We start from the raw sequence: 22,867 nt of genomic DNA, 5'->3' as shown, positions 1-22,867 counted from the left end.
TACGGAAAGCTACTTCGTTGCATAAACCTAGACTCCTATGTGGTTTTGATCACAACTTTTAAATATAAAAGACTGCTAAACTGTGAGCTTAAGGGGAATTAGTCATTAGTGTTGTGATCAAAAGGAAAGATTTCCGTGGTGCAACCTGTTTGGAGAGGTAAATATTTTGGAAGAGTTTAGAAGAAAGAATACCTTGAACGGTTTCATTCTGAATAAAACTTTTTAGCTTTGTTAATATATAATGCTGTATTAAGTAGAAAACTTCGGGGTTGTTTCTTTGAGCTGTGCTCTGTTTTCTAGCAGCATTTGAGGCATCTCAATGCGGTCACTTATAAAATAGTTTCTAGGCCATTGCATTTGGAACTGATGTGTTTCGTTGCTCCGTGGATAGCTTTAAAAAACAGTTCGCGCATATTAAGCTGAAGTGAACTTTAAGATCCTTTCCCCCCGTCTCGCAGAGAACAGCTAGCTTTGAAGCAAAACCATCCCATCATGCAGTTTCTTTATCTCATTATCACAAAACTGTAGGATTTGTTTAAACTCCATTCAGGATTCTCTGGAATAGTTATGAAATCCCAGAAATTGAACGCATTTTGTAATCAAATCAAATCAAATATTAAATTTTCAGTTTAGCTTTTATAGGTAGTAAATGACTTTAAACGTCTCCTTAAGAGTTACTCAAGCTAGCAAAAATCAAAGCACTTGGCTTACACATTTCTAAGGTCTGTATCATTGTGCAATATTATATAGCAAAAAGAGGGGTGAGCAGCGCCTATATTGAGTAACTTGCGGAGGGGGTGTGTGTGTGTGGGGGGGGGGAGATGATGACCCAAATAAAAGCGTGCTCTGCTAACTGAAGTGAATGTAAATGGATCGCTGGATCGCTCGTGCTACCCGAATTGGGGCAACTCACTGGCAGTTTGGCTGGTCTTCGAAGTTAACAGCTCTCATTTTGAACATTATCATTACCGATGCCAAGGGGGATTTGCACGTTCCACACCCGAGTCCAAAAAGCTGGGGTTTGCTTGGGTTGATTTTTTTTTTAATCCAGAAAGTCCGCAATTTGAAGGGGAGTTAAAAATAATAAAAATTAAAAAAAAAAAAAAAAAAAAAAAAAAGGAAAGGAAAGTTAATTCAAAATGGCTGCTGGAACCGCTTTGGTTTTATTCATAGCAAATGTTAACAATTTCTCTGGCCAGATATGCTGAAGCGATCATCAGATACAGTCCATGGCTCAGGGCCTTCGACTTCAGGTCTCTCGGTTGAAGGGTAGGTGAGCTATGATTGCGGGAGGGGGTGCAGCTGGGGTGGTGGTAGTGGGCTTGCTAAAAGATCACCTTGGATGTTTCTCCCCCACTTATTCTGGGACTAACCATTGTCTTGTTTGTGACTATTGTATTTTCTTTCAGACACCCCCTGTTCCCTCTTTTAGCACTGATTTTTGAGAAATGTGAATTAGCTACGTGTACTCCCCGGGAGCCCGGGGTAGCGGGAGGCGATGTTTGCTCCTCAGAGTCTTTCAATGAAGACATAGCAGTGTTCGCCAAACAGGTCAGCAAAACCGTGCTGGGGGGGGGGGGGGAACCTCTCACATAACAAGAAAACAAGTCTCCGTTAAAAAAAAAATCATAGCGCCCCCCCTTCTATACTGCCAGAAATAAATCAATACAGTCTCGATTGTACCATCTCAATAAATAAATAAAGAAGATATTTTTTTAAACTTTGCTTACAGGGATGTGCAGCTCACACAAGACGGAGCGTAGCTAGATAGATGTAACTAATAATGTCTGTGGGTATTTTCAGTGCATTTGATTCATTTGTTTAAGTGTTTATATGATGTACTTAATCTAACAGTCAGAGCTTTGAAGGAAAGGTTACATAATGGACCCAACAGTGTAATGAAGCAAGAAATAATAACGTCTGCTTTTTCTGTTTCCATATTTCAAGTCTTTTTTTCCTCCCCTTTCTTATATTTAGATCCGAGCAGAAAAACCCCTCTTTTCCTCTAATCCTGAACTGGATAACTTGGTAAGAGTTAATAGCGCTCCCCTTTTATTTCTCTGCCCTCTGGAGAGAGATGGTGCTAGGCTTTGACAAGGATTTGGGGCTCTACATGGAAATGTTGTCGCGTGGATCTTTTTAATTACAAGTAATCCAGGGCAGTAATTCCGTGTTAAGTAAAATCACGTAACGAAGTACATAAAGAAAGCCCCATCCAAATGAGAGTTTGGGGTCTTTATGGCAGACTTGCCCTGCCCAAGCAGTGCATGGATTGATCTACGAATGTATCAGTGTATTTGAGGTCTCCACATACCCCCCCGCACCTTTAAAATAGCTTTATGGGAAATGTAAACAGTGACTATGGATAGAGATGAATAGTTTAACTAACCGACCTAAAATGAAGTCGGTTTTTTTAAAGGCTAAACAAATACTTTGCCTCTGCATTAGGAATATTTTCTCCTCCTTTGCAAAGCGAGGGTCCAACGACGTCGCAATAGATTGCACTTTTTGAAGGAAATGTTTACGATCCGTATAATTTAGCTACTTCATTGCAATAGGATTTTTTGTTAACTCTAGCTCGCTTCTTGTTAAACAGCATACAAAGCCACTGCTATTAAGTTTTAGTGTTATTGCCATAAATCAAAACAACTTTTTTATTTACTACTACTACTAAAAAAAAAACCAACAACTGAAGTTATAGACGACAGAAGGGGCAGCTGTGGGGATATACCGCAACTCAGGAATGAGATAGATGCTCCTGTTGTTTGTGTCTTTGCAGATGATTCAAGCCATACAAGTATTAAGGTTTCATCTACTGGAATTAGAGAAGGTAATTTTTTTTCTCCCTTCCTCCTACGTTTCAGTATTGCTGAAGTTCAAGCTTCTGGTAAATTTGCATAAATGTCTTTCTGTCTGGTAATTAGTGTCAAGACCAATCTTAGCGTCCATTTCTCTTCGCAGTTTAATTACAATTTCAGCCTCTGAAACCGGGCTCACAAACGACTTGGCCTTGTGTTCATGTTAATACCTTGCTGGCTTTGTATCCATAGTTGCAGTTCTGTGTGTTGCAGATGATATTCTGAATGTTGTTTGTTTGTTTGTTTGTTTCAGCCACGCCTCGGAGATTGTTTTTGGTGAAGGTGCTTTGTTTAGTTTCAGTTAGTTTGGTCGAGATTTTTTTAAGAGCCATCTGCAGGTCACAGTCAGGGCACAGATTGTCCTGTAACGTTTTGCAGAGACAAAGCCGAATTGATAGTTGTGGCAGTTCCTTGATTCTGTGAATGCTGTACGCCTCTAAGCTAAGAGAGAACAGAGAGTATGCAGGCTTAATTCTGTTCCCCTCCCTATTCTGGAAATCTCAGCAATAATAATAATAATTGATAATAATAACAATATGAAGGCAATGTAATTCAAACCAACATTCAGTTGAACGCACGTTCAGGTTTCCAGTGGATTTTTATATGTAATTGATAGCTGGCCTACAAGAGAATCCCCTTTCTCCAGAAAATAAACATTTCGAGAGGTTTTTAAATGCTTGAAAAGTTTCTTTAGAACCCCCAGCCATTTTATCTACCCATAACGGGCAGGTTGTTTTCACTGTACATGAAAGGTGTTAAAATATGCCCACTAATAGTGGAAACTCAAGAACAAATATATTACAGCGATTTGGGATTTAAGGTCATGGATGCCTATAATGTATTTCAGTATAGTGCATCCAGGGTTTTTTTTTAAAAAAATCCCTTTCTCTCTTCATACTCTTTGGAAAGGTTTTATGATGAAATAACTGGTTGAAATTAAATAGTTTACCTTAAATGTCACCCATGCAGGTCACCTCTCTCATGGCCACAGCTCCGGGAGCAGATGAATTTAACACGGGTGTTGAATATGTTGTAGCCTGTGAATCATCTTGTCACTGTCAATTTTCTGGGATATCTCTATTTTGCGAGAAAAGAAAGTTATTCCTAATTCTGGATGCGTCTAGAGGTCTCCGGGGGATAATTGCTGTGTGTTCCCCCCATTTAGAACTTTTGATGTCACAAGGCTGGGGGAAGGGTTGGTTGATTGCACTTGTCAATTTCACTTATGTACTCCTGATTATATTTTCATTTTTTTTACCTCTGTCATAATGTAGGTACACGAATTATGTGACAATTTCTGCCACCGGTATATTAGCTGTTTGAAAGGAAAAATGCCAATCGATCTGGTGATAGACGATAGAGAAGGCGGATCAAAATCAGACAGTGAAGACATAACAAGATCAGCAAATCTAACAGATCAGGTATGATGATCTCTCCAGTGTTGCACACGCTGAAATTTGTATGCAGATCGCTTGCTGGGTCACTACGCCTCTTTTTATTATTTGCATATGATTAAGTCCCTTTTAGATAAATTTCCATCGAAATGAAAATTTTTGAATAATGTGGCTATTATTGCTTCATTAAGGCTTGCTCCCGGATTCGACCTGGCGAGATGAGCTTGTAAAAGCATTGCCTGCAAACTTGACCTGTTTCTTGTCGCTTTTAATTTTTGTCTTTATTTTATTTACCCTTTATAATAATAGAAGCGTTAGGCGTGATTCGCAGGCTTCTGGATGCTTAGAAAGGAATAGCTGAAGCCACTTAGAAAAATAATAATAAAATCCGAGATAGGTGGTCCAGGGAAGACAGAGAGTGTTTGAAATCTAGCAAATACTGGCTATTTTCCTCCTGTCTCTACGGTTCATTAGTCTGTCTTGTCAGTTTTCCTTGGCCGAGCGCTTTTAGACCTCAGTGAACATTGCTTTGTGCACAGCCTGCCTGCTGCAAGCGCCCCCATTTTATTTTACTTAATAGAAAAATAAAACCAGACCAAGGTTTTAATTTATTTTCATTGAACTTTCAAGTTTTTCAAACTGTCTCCTTTAGAAAAAAATACAGTTTAGTGACTTTTAGGATGTCTGTGTTAAAGCTGGGATAGACCAAACCCTAGAGGCTTCGACACCCAATGTGTGCATATAGTGACGACTTGTGTTCGCTGCTTTCCCTTAGTGGCTTGTAGTGTGATTTGTGTGTGTGTGTGTGTGGGGGGGGGGTTAATTTCAAGAGGTTACCAAAGCGAAATCAAGCTTCTAAAACATTAAAGTGGACGAGCCTTGGCGTTTCGAGCTCCTTGTTGTGAATTGTAACGTTTTAATGGTTGGTTGTTTATGATTAGAAATAGTATTTGGCTCATGGGAAAAAAAACCACCCAACAACTAAAAACTATGATCTGGTTCCTATATACAATTCTAGGTGTAATGAGGCTGACTCTGGAGGCTTCCTTTTGTTAAAGCAAGGCGCAGTCAAGCAGACAGGAGTTTTCTTAGCTGCTTTGCCATTATCAAGAACACTGTCAACCAGGAGTTATTTTATAGATTACTTACAAAAAGGTGCACTATACTTCAGCTTTGGTAGGAGCTCAAATGTTCGTTTGTTTTTTTTATGTACGAGAAAGAAGCAAAGATTATCGGACTGTTATTAATGTAGCGGTAGAGCAGAAGAATGGTTTGACTTAAGCCATGAATTTGCCAGAAACCCAGTTTTTAATTATACTGAGAATGTAAAAGCTTTCAACTATTTCTAAATGTTAGCATGACTCTCTCAACTTTTTTAATGAGACATTGAAAACAAGATGGAAACATGGGCATTGCTTCTGTCTGGTTGACTTGCATCCTACATAACTATTATAACGTTTAAAATGAGGGAACTGTTAAATTCAGATCTCGATTAGGAAAACTCGGATAGCTGCTGTTGAATAAAAATTGTAATCCAACAAGTCTAACTAGAAAATGGGTTTCTAAAAGCTCTGGAGTGCTGGGTACATAAAGCTATTTGAGCAAATTACAAGAATCGCTTAGGGGCACGAATGAAATCAACACTTTAATTGCCTCCAAAATGAAGATTTATACCCCATTCTCCCAACGAATCATTATTTTATTAAAGTGAAAGCTGAAGAAATGAAGTTGTAGTTTGGGGTGTTGTGTTTTTTTTAGAAGGCTGAGGCTTGATATACATTCATTGCGCTCCCGTGGTAAGATTCACCTTGTGCCCCGCTTGTTAGCAATTTACCTTCAGGGAGTGGCTTGCAAAGATTGCAGTCTAGATAGCCAGGCCAAATTGTCTTCGGGTGGCCAAAACAAAAGTTCATGCTTTTAACTTGGGAGTTGTGGTTCCACTTGCTTATGCGATAGGTGTGACATTTGCATGTGTCACCTCCGGGTTGCCCCGTTTGGTAGGTGTTGGCTTCGGAAAGTTGAAGGAGGCTGCAAGGCGGGGTGCGAATGCTTCCTCGCCTTTAATTCCCCTCCGCGTCAGGCTGTGCTTGGAGAGGGCGAGGGAGGAGAGCGGCACATGTGTCTTTCGCCTCTCCGAAGCGGCGGGAGGTGGTCCAGGGCGTGCGGCTCAGCAGTTGCGAGGTTCCCAGGGCGGCGGGCGCGGGCTGCGAAGAAGCGTCCGAGCGGGACCGTACCGCGCGTTGCGGGGGGGGGATGAAAAGAGAAGGGTCCTGCTCCGCCCGCCTGTGCGCGCAGCCCAGCCCGTTTGGAACCCGGTGTGGCTGTCGGCGTCGGGCCGCGCTGACGGACGCCGCTCCCCTTCGGGTGTTACGGGAGCCGGAGCGCGCCGAGTTAGCTAGTTAACCCCTCTGTCTCTACAGCCCGGCCGCGTTTCGCTGCAGCCGCCTTTTGCCCCGGGGAGGGAGAGCCCGGCGCTTGGAAAGCTGGCCGCTCCTTGCGGCCATGAGACGGGCTCGGCCTCCGGCGGCAGGGAGTTTCCTGGGGCGAGGCAATCCCCTCGGCCATTCGGGTGTGCCCACTAGGGGCCGGCGCCTGGCATTGCTGCGTCCCCCTCGCTCCCTCCTCCGGAGTCCTCGACACCCCGGGCGTGACATCCCTGGGACGTGTTTGAGGGCTTGGGTCACTGCCTGCGCCCTCTTCCGCCGGGCACTGGCTAACCGCCCCCCAGCGCACGAGTTCCCTTCCCTGCGCCTCCCTCCAAGGCCCGGGGCCGCGCTGCGGGGTTGGAGGGCGCGTGTCGGGGGCGAGGGCTGCAGGCGGGGGAGGAGAGCGGCTTGGGGGCGGGGGGGCTCTAGGATTACGGAGAGGAGAGCGGAGGGGGCGCATTGTTGGCATTGGGGGCAGGCGGGTTGGAGAGCGCGTGCAGGGAGGCCCTGCGGGGCGCAGGAGTGGAGAGGAAGGGGGTTTAGGGGCGCATTGGGCCCCGCGGGGGGAGAGGAAGGGGGTTTAGGGGCGCACTGGGCCCCGCGGGGGGAGAGGAAGGGGGTTTAGGGGCGCACTGGGCCCCGCGGAGGGAGAGGAAGGGGGTTTAGGGGCGCACTGGGCCCCGCGGGGGGAGAGGAAGGGGGTTTGGGGGCGCACTGGGCCCCGCGGGGGGAGAGGAAGGGGGTTTGGGGGCGCACTGGGCCCCGCGGGGGGAGAGGAAGGGGGTTTGGGGGCGCACTGGGCCCCGCGGGGGGAGAGGAAGGGGGTTTGGGGGCGCACTGGGCCCTGCGGGGGGAGAGGAAGGGGGTTTGGGGGCGCATTGGGCCCTGCGGGGGGGAGAGGAAGGGGGTTTGGGGGCGCACTGGGCCCTGCGGGGGGAGAGGAAGGGGGTTTGGGGGCGCACTGGGCCCTGCGGGGGGGAGAGGAAGGGGGTTTGGGGGCGCACTGGGCCCTGCGGGGGGGAGAGGAAGGGGGTTTGGGGGCGCACTGGGCCCTGCGGGGGGGAGAGGAAGGGGGTTTGGGGGCGCACTGGGCCCTGCGGGGGGGAGAGGAAGGGGGTTTGGGGGCGCACTGGGCCCTGCGGGGGGAGGGGAAGGGGGTTTGGGGGCGCACTGGGCCCTGCGGGGGGAGAGGAAGGGGAGCTTGGGGGCGCACTGGGCCCTGCGGAGGGGGAGAGGAAGGGGGTTTGGGGGCGCACTGGGCCCTGCGGGGGGAGGGGAAGGGGGTTTGGGGCGCACTGGGCCCTGCGGGGGGAGGGGAAGGGGGTTTGGGGGCGCACTGGGCCCTGCGGAGGGAGAGGAAGGGGAGCTTGGGGGCGCACTGGGCCCTGCGGAGGGGGAGAGGAAGGGGGTTTGGGGGCGCACTGGGCCCTGCGGAGGGGGGGAGGAAGGGGGTTTGGGGGCGCACTTGGCCCTGCGGAGGGAGAGGAAGGGGGTTTGGGGGCGCACTGGGCCCTGCGGAGGGGGGGAGGAAGGGGGTTTGGGGGCGCACTTGGCCCTGCGGAGGGAGAGGAAGGGGGTTTGGGGGCGCACTGGGCCCTGCGGGGGGGGTGAGAGGAAGGGGAGCTTGGGGGCGCACTGGGCCCTGCGGGGGGGGTGAGAGGAAGGGGAGCTTGGGGGCGCACTGGGCCCTGCGGAGGGGGGGGAGGAAGGGGTTTTGGGGGCGCACTGGGCCCTGTGGAGGGAGAGGAAGGGGAGCTTGGGGGCGCACTGGGCCCTGCGGAGGGGGAGAGGAAGGGGGTTTGGGGGCGCACTGGGCCCTGCGGGGGGGGTGAGAGGAAGGGGAGCTTGGGGGCGCACTGGGCCCTGCGGAGGGGGGGGAGGAAGGGGTTTTGGGGGCGCACTGGGCCCTGTGGAGGGAGAGGAAGGGGAGCTTGGGGGCGCACTGGGCCCTGCGGAGGGGGAGAGGAAGGGGGTTTGGGGGCGCACTGGGCCCTGCGGAGGGAGAGGAAGGGGGTTTGGGGGCGCACTGGGCCCTGCGGGGGGGGTGAGAGGAAGGGGAGCTTGGGGGCGCACTGGGCCCTGCGGGGGGGTGAGAGGAAGGGGAGCTTGGGGGCGCACTGGGCCCTGCGGAGGGGGGGGAGGAAGGGGGTTTGGGGGCGCACTGGGCCCTGTGGAGGGGGGGGAGGAAGGGGTTTTGGGGGCGCACTGGGCCCTGTGGAGGGAGAGGAAGGGGGTTTGGGGGCGCACTGGGCCCTGCGGGGGGGGTGAGAGGAAGGGGAGCTTGGGGGCGCACTGGGCCCTGCGGGGGGGTGAGAGGAAGGGGAGCTTGGGGGCGCACTGGGCCCTGCGGAGGGGGGGGAGGAAGGGGGTTTGGGGGCGCACTGGGCCCTGTGGAGGGGGGGGAGGAAGGGGTTTTGGGGGCGCACTGGGCCCTGTGGAGGGAGAGGAAGGGGAGCTTGGGGGCGCACTGGGCCCCGCGGGGGGAGGGAGGACGGGCGTAAGTGGAGTCAGTAGGGGGCAAGCTTTGGGGACGGGGCCGTCTCCCTGCGGGGAGTGCGCTAGCGGCGAGTGGGTGACATGGGGCTGGAGGTCGCCTCCCTGTTGGGGTCCCGCTGAGCGTTAGCCCGGCTCTGCCCGCTTGTCCCTGCGCGCTCGCGGGAGCGGGCAGCGAAACTCCACTTGAGGAACCGGAGCGAGTCCGCGGCTGGACGCGCCACTGGAAAAGGGAAGCGGGCGAGGCTCCCCCTCCCTCAGGCCGCGGGCTCTTTGCTGGCTTGCGCCTGGGGAGCGGTGGCAGGGCGCGGGAGAGGCGCAATCCCTCCTGTCCCCAAGTCCTCCCCTCGGGAAGGTGATAAAAAGCAAACCCTTGAAATGCGCGTCCAGGGGCGAGCCCGCCTGGAGAGGTTAAAGACGAGCAGGGAACCACGCAGCGCTGGAGCCAGCCGCTGTGCTGCTTGGGTTAATTATCCAATGGGGCACAAGGGAAAGGGTTGGCTTTAAGAGGTAAAAAAAAACCCAAGAAAAAAGGTGGTCTGGGGAGTTTAGCTGCAAATTGGTGCGTGGGTCACTGAGCCCTGGCTCTCGAGCATGCTCGCCCACGGGGTGAGAGGGAAAAGGGACACGGCGTATGCTCAGCACGGCCGTAAGGGACCCAATGGCTGGTTTGGGGGCTGGAGAAGCTGCAGCTCAGTTGTGACGCAAACGAGGTCACGCTGAGGCGCTGTGATGAGCATGTGGGGGACTAAGACATACGTTCCGGCGATTTCTTTTGTTTGTGTCCGGCGTGGCACTGGAAGGCAGCAAGGGAGTCAAAGGGTCCCTTTGTCGGGCTGCTGTTTAAACGCAAAGACTTGGGGACATCTCTCTCACTTCCATTGACCTGGCTTGATGGGTGGGTGCGAAGGGTTTTACTTCTGCCCTAATGGCCTGGTTACAAAAGGCTCCAGCGCAGCAGCATCAGAATGGTTGGTGCTCAGCTTTGAGAGGATTAGATGAGTTACCGTCCAACTTTTTTATTTTCGGTGGTTGGGCTGCTTAGTTCTCGCTCTTATCATGGAAACATGTCTACAGACTCCAAGGGGAGACTAGTTTTAGATCCTGCAGTTCTTGCTCCGGGGAATTAACTTCACTGGAAGTTTTTGCCCCAGTAAGGACTGCTGTATCTAGTCCTTAATGATTAAATAATAAGGTGTTGACTGCTTGACACTGATCTGGCTAATTAGGATGTGCCTCCAAGGTCATTTATTGGTCTGTACCTCTTTGAAATACAAGTTGTGCCCTGCTTTTGTTGCTGTTGTGGTTACTCCATGAGTAGGTTAGATTGGTCAGTTTTGAATTCAGAAATTGAAGTATGTGGAGCTGCTCATGTGTACTTTTGAGAGTAATAAATGAGTAAGTATGTAAAAGCTTTTATTATAGATTTAGTTACATTTTCTTATAGTGTGCATTGTAAAGGTCTCAGTTATTAGGGTTTTTTTAAAAAAAATATTGTTTTTCTCCTATTTATTCTTTCCTTATAGGCCCCTCAGTGCTAGTGTTCTTAAGTCTCACGGTTAATGGAAAGCTATGACACTAATGCTAGATTTTGCAAAGGAAAGCCCCATAACACTAAACATTGTTCAGTGATTTAACTAGCTCAGTGGCAATAGGTCACTAAAACATCCCTCTCCCACAAGAGTGACCCCATTGCCTGCTATTATGGAACCTGTAGAGTTGTTGTTTACCATTGTTATGATTTGCAGAGTAAAAGGCAGTTGTGTTTTTTCTTGGAAGAATTAAACTCAGGATCAGCAAGTACCCTTGTCTTTAAAAAACCTGGTTGAAGTATTATCCTAATCATACAACTTTCAAAATACACCATTTAAAATCATTAACTCTCAAACATTTGCAGTTTAAATTTTTTAATGTTTGTTATAGCCCTAAAAGATTTAAAACACAGCTGTTGCTTGGTGTTGGTAGGAAAATGATATAGTGCAACTCCACACTATAAAATACAAAGGGTGTCTGTAACTGCATAATAGAAATTCCGTTTCTTAGTTTAACATATTTGAGTTACCTATTACCATGGGTTTGTTTTCTATAAAGTTACTTCACCTTGGCTCTCAGGTACTATAGTCTGAACTGTAAAAGATTATGATAATTACTTTACAATAATGTGTGTATATATAGGTAGCTTTTATAAATCGGCTTTTTAAAAAGAACACAGTATAAAAAAGAAGCTAACACAAATTCAAATAAAGTATGTCAGTAGTATGTGACAGCTTTTATTGGGACAATGGTATTTTCTTATGTAAAATAAACTTGTTGAACAAATATAAAATACTAAAGTTTGACTAAATGATCATTTAATCATACACAAGCCAATTATGTATACAGAAAATTTTAAAGGAAAGTTGGCAATCGGCCGAATTCCTATAGGGACTAGCAGGGAAATGATCAAAAAACGAACATGAAATAAGACTTCCTGTAAGAAGGTCCATAATTCAACATTATTTGATGCCACTGTCAGGGAAATTGTTGAAGGATAGTAAACTGATATTAGAATCTCAGTCATTTTTGTTACAGTCTTAAATGTTTGCAACTGTGGCATTTTAGATGGTCCCTTTTGGATTGTACTTTGTCATATTTATAATAAAGCTACTGTTGTATTTATATTGTAATAGTTTTTTTTTAAAAAAATACACACCTTTACCGAACTTCTCTAAACACAGGGCAATTATGTAGTATCTTTTTTCCAAATTGAAATATTATTGAAAAGCAGGATTCTTTTACAAATGAGTTATAAAACAGGATCCATTATATAGAATATCAGATAGTTGTCAGGCTATCTAGGGCAAAGACACATTATGATTAAAATAATTCTCCAAAATATTTTGAATATTAGTTTTAGTGTGTAGTAGATACCAAAGCAAAGTGCCTTGGAAAAAATTAACTACTGAAATATGTTATTGTATTTTTACCTTAGTTTAATTTTTGTGGTTAGCCTCAAACCATGGCTGTTAAAAATCTGCTTGAAGCTGAGCCTGTTATTGTCTTTGATATATGTTTGTGCTCAGATACTATGGTGATGGGCACCAATATAAATAAGATAGTAAATAAAATGCAAAATGTATAGAACTGTATAATGAAAGTTAAGGTAACCATAAAGATCTGACATGAACCCAACACATAATAATACTTTTAAAAAAGAGAAAGGGGGAAAAAAAAGAGAGAGAATTACATTTGTCACTCTGATTTCAAATCCCACACTGGGCCTGAGTACCCCTTTCTGCTCTTGTATAATTGATTTGCTGCAATATTTAGGAGCTGTTACAATGTATAACTTTTGCTGCTGTTTATGGATGGATGGGACACGTTAATTACATCCAAGACCTGCTGGTATATGTTCAGAAATGTGATTGAAATGTTGCCTATCAAAATAAGACTTCATGTCATACACGCTAAGGCAGCCAAATACATTGTTAAATAGTTATGAGAATTAATATATTTATTTTTAATGTATAGCTTCTTTTTGGATTTAAAAAATCTTTTCTAAAAGAAAAAGAGTACTAAGTGGCATTGATTAACCAATTCATTTTTTGTAATGGACTTAAGGCCTAAGCCTTCCAACCCTAACTACTAAACATAATGCATACTATATTCAGCGGTGAGGGTTTGCATGATCAGATCCAACTTATTGTATAGTTTTATTTTTCAAAATTAAGTCATGTTTGCTATAAAACTTCACTTGAAATCTTGATGATTTTGTTTATGCAGCATTTCTAAATGAAATCCAGCCAAACTTCTTTCAAACTTTAAAAATATATGCATCTATTTTTAATCTTTATTATAAATTATTGTGAGCATACCAGGATGTGCACTTGCAGACATGATCTCTGTGTGTGTGTGTGTGTGTGTGTGTATATATATGTATGTATGTGTGCACACCAACCCACATTCTATTTCATGATAAAGTTACTACATTCACTGTCACTCAATGGTGTACACATACGTTGTGGGGGGGGCGGGGCGGGGAAAGCTTTACATTATTTCTAATCTTTATAGCTGAGGGATTGATTCTTCCCTCGATACTCATACACAGCTACCAATAAAGTTAATAGGATTTACGTACACACACTGAAGGGTGAACAGAGGCCTGAGTGAGCAATATTAGTGCTCTTGACTTAAAAAAAAAAAAATCAAATTACATCACACTCAATCAAAATGAGTAACTGTAGCTCTTACTAATAAATACTGCTTTAAAAACAGCTTAACATTTAATGAAAATCCCATAAAACTTATTTAACATATGGAATCTTTTCTGCTTTCTTTTTTGTCCATTTGAAAAAATAGCAGAGTAAATATTTAAATTTTGTTAATATATTTAATTTTTTTCTGTTTTTAAAATAAATTATGTATGCCAATTATGAAGACAGACATGGACTGTCTAGATATTTAAATTCTTGCACATTCTTAATTCCAACCTAGAAATAATATTATCTTTACAAATGATAGAATGCAATACAATTCAGTGCTATCTGTTACTCCAGGCATGTTAACTCTATCTCTTTATGCTGGTAACTTATAACCAACATTGACTCCTATGGCAGTTTGCAAATTTAGTTTTGATATTGGTTTTTCTCCAAATGTAGCTGTATTTTAAGAAAGTAACTCCAACTTGTAATAGTTTGCCTATTTTTTGTTTTTTGTTTCTTTGAAACGTATGCTGATTAGCTAGGTTGTGTCTATCCCACCATTAAGACCTATAGCATGAATTAAAGATAACATGCTGGTTGTAACTTTGAATTTCCTTGTTTGTATTTATGTGCTCTTTCATTTTCCTTTTATTTCCCCTAAAAGGAGAAAAAGCTTAACCCAAACTCAGGAACATAACTGGAAGTTGAATTTTTGTAGTTCATTGTTCGTTCTTTCTTTCTTTCTAAATTTAGGTCTGATCACTGGAAAACCTCAGTACAGCCTATCATGTCTAGTTAGGGTAGTTAGAGTCTGGCATCTGTTAGTGTGTGGATTCTTGACATGTTAGATCCATATCAGCTTCCTCAGACTCAACATGTCAAGTCTTGTTGTTTGTTGTGTTTTTTGGTGGAAAGGGGGGGACATTAGCAGGTAAAGAGCAAGAAAGTGTTTTCAATCAAAGGCCTATGTGCTTTGCATATTATTCTGAATATGAATTAACATATATTGTAGCCGAATATGCTTTTATGGCTGTAATTGCATTCTGGAAATAGAGGTTTATAATAGCAGATCAACATAGTCTTAAAAAAATCCACTATTTTCAAAATTAACGAGACACTGTCTAAAATAGAAATTTGTCCTAACTATAGTATTTTTAAAATTACTGTAAACACAAACCGGTTGAACTTATTCCATGGAGGCTGCCTTTTTCTTTCTAACAGACAGGAAGTAAGAGAAATTAGGCAGGAACAAATTCATTTTTGATCAAATTCTGACAGCCTTCCTTGTGATTAACCAGTGGAACAAGCTATCAAAGGAAGTGGTGGATTCTTCATCTCTTGAGGTTTTCAAATCAAGACTGGATGCCTTTCTGGAAGATGTGCTTTAGCCAAACACAGATTTATTGGCCTCAATACAGGAGTGACTGGGAGAAATTTAACATCCTGTGACAAACAGGAGATCAGAGTAGAAGATCTAATTGTCCCTTTTATCATTAAACGCTATGAATCTATGGGCTTATCTGTATGAGAACTTTCAGGACTGGTCTGAACTGAAAAAATTACATTGGCATAGCTGCATCTCTGTGGGGTATGTACTGACCTAATCCTTGGTGTAGACCGCGCTAGGTTGATGGACGAATTCTTCTGTCAATCTACCTACCGTCTCTTGGGCAGGTCGATTACCTACAGCAATGGGAGAGGCCTTCCTGTCACTGTAATAAGTATCTACAGTGAAGAGCTACAGTGGCACAGCTGTAGTGTTTTAAGTGTAGGCATAGCCTCCAAATTAATTTTAACTTTTAACTAAAGGTATAAAGTTTAAGTGTATTAAACCCCTATGTAGATGCTCTCATTCAGAAGTAAAGTGTCCTTAATTCACTTCATCTTAATCCCCTTTGAAGGAGGATTAAGTTAAACAAAACTAAGGGCACTTTACTTCTGAATGAGAGCGTCCACACAAGGATTAAATGTGCTTTAATTTCACACCTTCAACGTCACACCTTTTGTAATTCATCTTTACTTTTCTGAATTTCCCCATTTAGCTATGCCCTGTGTTGAGTAGAGCTTTACTTCGCAAGTAGTCTGGGAACCTTATCTCAAAGGTACTACTCAGTGTGACTAAAGATGCCATAATATAACCCTTTGAGAGTAATTTTATATGTGTGTATATATAAAGTATTTTTCAGATAGGTTAAAAACAAAATTGCCTTTACCTGAAAAATACTTTATATTCGTGTGTGTATTAGTAAGTATTTTACAGGTAAAGGCAATTTTGTGTTCAAATTAAACTAAAATATATAAATATGTTCAAGTTATATGATGCCAAGGAATTTCAGCTGAAATTAGATAACTAGCCCCTCCTTTCTGAGACATAGCATACTCTAATTTCTGTCCCTTTCCCTACTGTTGCAGAAATAGTGTGTCAACCCAAGCTCTGAAGGCATTATGACTCTGAGGGATACCTCTGAGTCATAGTTCTTCCCTGTCTGCTTCCTTTCTCCTGCTTAGCTACACTGGCCATTGAGTAGAGATGTTGAAGCCAAGGTCTCACTTGTTCTCCACCCAATTGCTCTGGAGAAACAGTGAGCAAGAGAATAAACCTGCTTGTTCTTATGTGTCCGAACTGAAGAGCATCAACTGATGTAGCTAAAAAAGGGATCCGAGATTAGAGAGAGAGAGAGAGTTTCTCAGTGAGGTAACCCAGATTATCTATTTTCTGTTGTAATTCCTGGATGCTGACTGGCAATAAAATAAAGAATTACAAACTGAAAACAGTGCTGCCTGAAAAATAATGCTAAAAAGTATATTGAAAGCTATTTTAAAGTAAGTTTCGAAGTTCAGTTGTTTTCTTCCTATCCTACTTTCTCGTATGTCTTGATTGTTGTTACCATGAAAATGGCAGCCTTTGTAGAATAAACTCGGACATGGATGTTGAAGTATTTCAGAATTTTTATGAGCTTCTTAAGTAATTTGTTTCAAATTGCTACTACATTTTTTTTTTCTATGTTTACCTACACATTGTTTAGACCAAAGCCTGCAAATGCTGCCAGGTGCTGTGCTTTGCCTGGCTGGATCCACTGTGACAAAGTGAACAGGACTGTTGACATTAGTAAGCAATACACTCAGAACTGTTTGTAGGGTTAACTTTTAGGAAAGGTTTTATCAGTTGGAACACCTATAAATAACTACCTTTCACCCCAAATCACCAGATGATTGTGTTCTCTTTTCAAAGAGATTTTGCATGAGAAAATTTTCAGTGAACATAATACCTTTTCCATATACACACACTTGTATAGACTGGCTGTAGTTCTACTTTACTCATAGTTTCTTCATGAAATGTCCAGTCCAGCGCTCACTGTAGCAAATGGAAATACTCCTGTTGACATCAGTGAGCATTGGCTCAGGCCTTAATACTTTATTTTCAGCTCAAGACTTATTTTAATGTAAAGTAAATATGTGTGCAGGTCCTCTTTGCCGAAATAACCAGGTCAACTCTGTTTCAGCAATAGAGGCTGAGATAGTCTGTTGGTTAAGAGAACCGTCAGTGATATGTTTTTAAAAAATACTAACAGTAAAGCAGTGGCTGATGACATCACAGTTAATGTACTGTTTTCAAACAGCTGAACAAAATGAAAAGCAGTGGTATTAAATCCTGCCATTCAGAGTTAATTTAAGTTCTTCTGCAAGCTTCTCTCATATGGATATGGTATAAATGCCCACTTATGCTCTGATTTAAGTTCCTGGCCCTTAATAAAGAAAATTATTGTATTATGTGTAAAAAGCTGTATTAATGCAATCTCCTGGCTTTATTTTAACTGTGAAATTTTAACTTTGAATTTTAATTGTATTTTGTTTCTGTATTTACTTTTGTTTTCTCTTCTTTTTTTTTTTTAAAGAAAAAAATGAATTACTCATTTTATTTAATGCTGGCTTTTAAGCGGTTCTAATTCCAATTAGGCTTTGAAGTTGTTGAAGAAAGGGCAGAGGAAGGGTGAATTCAAACCTTTGCTATTACTAGTGTTTGTTGGTAACTTTTGCAAGGCTGGGTTAACAGGGAAGTTACCTATGTTGTGATGGTTGGATTTGGGCAAATGGAAAAGATAGAAATCTAAAGCTGAATTGTGAATTGGGGCATGTGGTTGGAGGGGAGATGGTGTGAGTAATCCTACCCTACTCCACTAATTTAGGCCTTGTCTACATTGGGCATTTCAGACAGCAACGTTAGCATAGACAGGCTGATCAGAAATTTGCACCAGTACAGTTTTCACTGCTTAGAACCAGATATCAGGGCAAATCACAGCATTGCTTGTCTACACTAGAAGTACGCAGAGAAGGAGAAAAGTCTTTAACTCCATCCTTGGTATTACATACCACTCGCTCACTGTACTGTTACAATCTACGGGGATTTCGCTGATTTATAGTGGAATCTCAGGCAGCACCCTAGGGTAGCCAGGTGCCCAGTTTTTGACCAGAAAGTGCGTCAAAAAGGGGGCCCAACAGTGTCTGGTTACTGTGCGCAGGGGAGGCGCTGGGTCATAGCTCATGCCAGCCCCTACTCAGCCAGGGCTGGCTCCTACCTGGGTCGGGCAGCTGCAGCTCCCAGCCCTGGCTCTGCAGGTGAGTCTCTCCTGACCCAGATGGGGGTGGGAGGGGAAAAGCAGTGAGAGACAGAGGGTAGGGGGGCAGAGGAGTGGATGGGGGTGGGGCCTCAGGGACAGGGAGTTTCCGGCACACCTGCTGGAGTGTCCGATTTTTAAATATTACCAAGTTGGCAACCCTAAGCACCACAGGCGTATTCTCTTAAATGTACAGCTCTTATTGGCTGTGATCTCATCAGATCTCACAAGTTAAGGATTGGATATCATCAATCCTTGGACAGGAGCTCTCTAAGGAAGACCCAGGTGCTACTGGAAGCAATGCTAGCAACTTAGTTAATCTTGCCTCTGATTCAGAATTGAGTCAGTGTCTCAACCTGATGCAAAGAAGCTGCTACTGTAGGTACTGATTTTTTGGAGGAAACATGAAATTGTGGTCTTGATCATTCATGTTGTTAAAAAAAATCCCAGGGTACCATGCAAAAGAGAGTCACTTTGTGTAAGCAGTTGGTTGGCCAAATTCCAATTTGGGTCAAGTGGCAAAATCTTGATTGCTTTCTCTCTTATTTCTGTTACATGTTGTTGCTATGTGCATGAATTCTGCCTTGGAGGTGACTGCATATCAGTGGAGGGTGAGGTTATGCCTTTATAGATGAAGAACCAAATTCTGACTACAATAGAGCCAAACAGCTTAATTTGGCTTGGTCTGAGAAGTAACATATACATGTGGACCATGGCCCATTATATTTATGCATAGTTTTTGTCACTGAAAATCTGGAGGGTGTCCTCTCCATGACTTTTGGTAAGGGCCAGAATAAGGTGGTGCTCATGTCCAGTAAGTGCAATAGCAGTGGTGTTACATGCATGTGCCCAGTCAGGATTTGGCCCATAGTTTGTGTGGAATGATATGGGACGTACCTATGTGTTTTTGAGCACGCAACTTAACCACTGTATTCCTCAGTTTCTCCATCGGTGAAAAGGGATTAACACTACTCACTCAGGTTCATGGGGGGAAGAGGGGGGGAGAGGGCTTTTGTGGCTGAATGTTTGAAATCCTTACCTAAAGGTGCTAAATGATTACAGTAATAGATTATATTTAGGTTTCAGAGTGGCAGCCATGTTAGTCTGTATTCGCAAAAAGAAAAGGAGGACTTGTGGCACCTTAGAGACTAACAAATTTATTTGAGCATAAGCTTTCGTGAGCTACAGTTGCATCTGATGAAGTGAGCTTTTCTTTTTGAGATTATATTTAATTATTGTACTGCTGGATAACAGTCAACAGGTTAACTAGAACTGTTCGTTAACTCCGTATTGTTTAAACATTTTAATAATATACCTGAAGCGAGGCAATTTTCCTACATCCGCTATCTTGGTATCACAGGTTATTTTGCTATACAGTATAGACACAGGGCACAAGTGTAGCTGGTCTATGTATGGGTATGCAAGGCAGGGATGGGGCAAGGAGAATCTCCTCATCTCCCCTCTCCCTGCTGCACTTTTATTGCAAGAGCTGGTCATAGTGCCAATCCTAGCACTCTCTTGAATGTAGGAAATGCTCCATATTAGTGTCCTTGCCAGTTCTAGCTGTCTCAGAAGGGGCCAGGAGCATTCTCTCATCTTCGCTGACTCATGCAGTTAGCCCAGCATGGTACAGAAGATATGCACTGCATCCAAGGAGAGTGGGGTGGAGTCCTTCTCTTCTCCTGGAGAATATTAAACATATATTTTATATTTTGCATTGTAACTTAAATGAGTAAAATCAGCAATTGGCAGGGAAAGTGAAACACTAAACACCAAACAAATGAGTAAATATCAATACCAAATATATCATGTGAACTTTTTTTTATATACAAAGCAAAAACATTACTGCAGGTGATTTTTGTTGCAAAGCATTATGAAGTTGAGCAGTTGACCTGCTTAAGGGTTGGCCACAAGCGATGGAGAATCTGAATTGTGGAGATTCCAGTTTGTAAGCCCTCTGGAGATAAATGGACAGTGTGTTTTGGAATGCATGACTTCTAGAGTGCTTTGAAATGTAGTGGTGCTAGTCCTCTTAATGCTTTAAAGGTCAGCAAAACATTTTGCACTCAATATGGCATTTTACAGGTATGTAGTATAGCTTTGGATAGAGGCATAATGATGATCAAGCTTATTAGTTTTCATAATTATGGAATTACTGTAATTTTGAACAATCTGGAGATGAAATAGTTTTTTACTGAGTTCTGATATATGCTAACTAGCCTAAAATAATTTTATAGATGTGACATCAGCTCACAGTTCCTGGCTGTAGTGTAACTATAATGAAATATGGCTTCTAATCAATAATGGCCAGCTTCTGATACCCATACTCATGCTGAATAGCACATTAATCCATGAATAATCCCACTGATGTCTGAGATTATTCATGGATTAAAGTGCTACTCAGACTGAGTAAACATATCTGAGTTTACCCCAAAGTTCGTAATATATAAAGTATTGTGATGTTGCAACCACACCTCCCATAATCATACTTTTTAGTAACTTTTCTAAGAAAGATTTCAGTGCTATTTTAAAATGTGGTTCTTGTTACAGAAAATATCCACGAGATTCTTTTTTTTTTTTTTTTTTGCGGGGGGGGGGGGGGAAGGTGGGGAAGAACAGAGAGAGGAAGGTAGATATTCACGTTGTGGATAAGCTGAAAGGTGATTTTCCTTGTTATAGTTTTGAATTAATCAGCACATGAAATACTAAACAGCAGAACTGTGATTGTCCTGACAGATATTGGGTCTGATGATCCAGAGTGGTGCTTAATACCCTTCATTCTTTCTGAACTCACTAGGGACTTGTGTGTGATCAGCCCATCTCAAGACCAGGCACATTAAGTTACAGTGATGTTAGCAGAACCCGTGTGTGTGTGAGAGAGAGAGACTTCAAAAAAAATTGTCTGGAGTTGATTTTTATAGTGAAACTATTTTTCCTTTTGTTGAAAAAAGGGCAGAGATTAACTGTATTCTCTACTGAAGATAGCTTTTATCAAACCGAGGAGACAGTAGATTTACACTATTATAGGTTCCCTCTGGCTGGAATTTCTACCTTAAAGTACATTATAGATGAGAGAGAAATCCTGCATCATGATCAGCTGCAATCAGTTAAACTGACAGGTCATACTATAATTATTGTTTATCTCAGAGGTAAATACTGGGGTATGGAGCAGTGTCAACCAATTGGAAGGCATATTGTGTTTGATTCCATTGCTCCACAGATTTCAGGGGTGTTAGTTAAAACTACCCCACATTGCAGCCACGTGGACTTACAGATGAGAGCAGAAATAAAATGTAAGACTTAAACCTCCTGCTCCTGAGCACACCTTCGACTCCCTTACCACAACCACAAGAGGAACTTTTGGGTGGCTTCTGAGTCAATTTTTTGTCACTCTTCCAAAAGAAAATTTAACTATCCACCATGACCATAGCGCTGTGAACAGCAGTGACCTTAAGATTTTGCAGAGGGTAATAAAGAATTCATAGAGGGTCTCAAAACTTTACTGATTGGCTTTATATACAGAGATGGGGGTGGGAGTGGCGTCTGCTTCAAGAAAAGTAGAGTCAACTGCCTATGATGGAATCTGTGCATAGGAAAGAATGCAAGCATGCGCACGTGCATACTTACACACACACACGTCTTCCAAGGTCTTTCAAATAAGCTGGAGGTCTGGATCCTTGAGACTCCATCTGGTAGCGGTTTGTTTGTGTATTCTGGTTATCTCTGGCTCCCCCCCCCCCCCCCAGTTTTTTAACTATAATGCTCTAAGTAGCCACATAAGTGTGCAAAGTAGCCCTTCCTCTCCCTGCTAGTCTTACAGCGATGTAGGACTAATAAGTACAATAACAGAAAAGAGCAGAAATAAATTTGCTAACTTAAAAATAATCTATCTTTGCTTATCAGTCTTCCATTGGTTTCTCTTCTTTCGTGTCCCACCCATTTGGTTTGTCGCCATTTTCTTTTATTTTCTCATTTATGCCTGCTGTTCTTTATTTTTAATTCTTTCCTTTCTTTGAAAAGCACCATCTCCTCATTCTTGCTTTCGTAGTCACCCCATTCTTGACCAGCAGTCCTTTTGTTCTCTTTCCCATGTCACGTTCTCTTTCCCATGTCACATTCTCTTCTTCTTTGTAAAATCCTGGGCCCATTGTAATAAATGGTAAAACTCTCATTGACTTCCAGGACCAGGACTTCATCCTCTTTCTTGTTTGCACTCACCTGTATACATTTTCTCTCCACCATCTTTCCTCTGTTTCTCTTTCATTATAAAATTCTGTTTATATAGCACTTTCAGTGTTGCAACACCCTGTGATATATGTATGTCAGACAGTGGTGATACCATATTTTTAAATAAAAGGAAACTTAAATAGGAAGCTTGTGACTTGGCCAAGGCTACAGAGCAAGGATCAGTATTCAGGAGCCCCAGGATGCTTTCTGCTTCTTAGTCGAGTAGGCCTTGTCACCTCTGTTAAGTTTCCCTTTGTGGCTGTGCAGCTTAGCTCCAGGCTTGCCTCTCAAGTGTATCCCATTTTGAGGAATGTTACTCATTTTAGTCTCAAAGTTTCCATTCCATACGAACTTGGTCTCCCCTTGCTGCTTCTGTTTAAATTTCTAGCATCTGAAATAGTCACAAAACTGAGGTTATAGAAAAGTTATTTACACCAAAGGAGGAAATCTCACAGCATTTTATGTTTCCTGCATCAGTCATTATTTTGTCCCCCTCATTTTTGGTCATTGTCACACATTACATTTCCCAGTTAGTCTTGGCAAGTTGAAAAGTATGGCTGTGGGCTGCCAACTGGCAGCCTGAGCCCCATAAAAAGCTGCTCAGATAGCACAATCACCAACTAGTCTGGGGTCTTCTCAGAAAATCAAAAGACTTGTGGTTGTGGATTTCAT

The 22,867-nt window shown here is 43.5% G+C and overlaps 1 protein-coding gene and 1 long non-coding RNA gene across 4 annotated transcripts in view; one reads left to right on the top strand and one right to left on the bottom strand.

Moving 5' to 3' along the window:
• Positions 1–22,867, top strand: part of MEIS1 (Meis homeobox 1) — a 126,298-nt gene that overhangs the window by 2,909 nt on the left and 100,522 nt on the right. For 2 of the 3 annotated variants that reach the window (XM_077814018.1, XM_077814020.1), the window contains exons 3-6: positions 1,410–1,551; positions 1,978–2,028; positions 2,780–2,830; positions 4,133–4,279. In XM_077814018.1, the coding sequence (XP_077670144.1) occupies positions 1,410–1,551; positions 1,978–2,028; positions 2,780–2,830; positions 4,133–4,279 (391 nt within the window). Of the gene's footprint in view, positions 1–13; positions 1,270–1,409; positions 1,552–1,977; positions 2,029–2,779; positions 2,831–4,132; positions 4,280–22,867 lie in introns of those variants that run through there. The other variant, XM_077814019.1, reaches the window with a different exon arrangement.
• Positions 2,671–6,863, bottom strand: LOC144263216 (uncharacterized). The gene is made up of 3 exons (XR_013345769.1): positions 6,087–6,863; positions 3,808–3,935; positions 2,671–3,299 (listed from the first exon to the last, which is right to left on the bottom strand). It is a non-coding gene; the product is annotated as an uncharacterized LOC144263216 (long non-coding RNA).

This window comes from Eretmochelys imbricata, chromosome 3 (genome assembly GCF_965152235.1).
Source record: "Eretmochelys imbricata isolate rEreImb1 chromosome 3, rEreImb1.hap1, whole genome shotgun sequence".
NCBI lineage: Eukaryota > Metazoa > Chordata > Testudines > Cheloniidae > Eretmochelys > Eretmochelys imbricata.
This window is presented reverse-complemented; position numbering and strand designations above follow the sequence as displayed.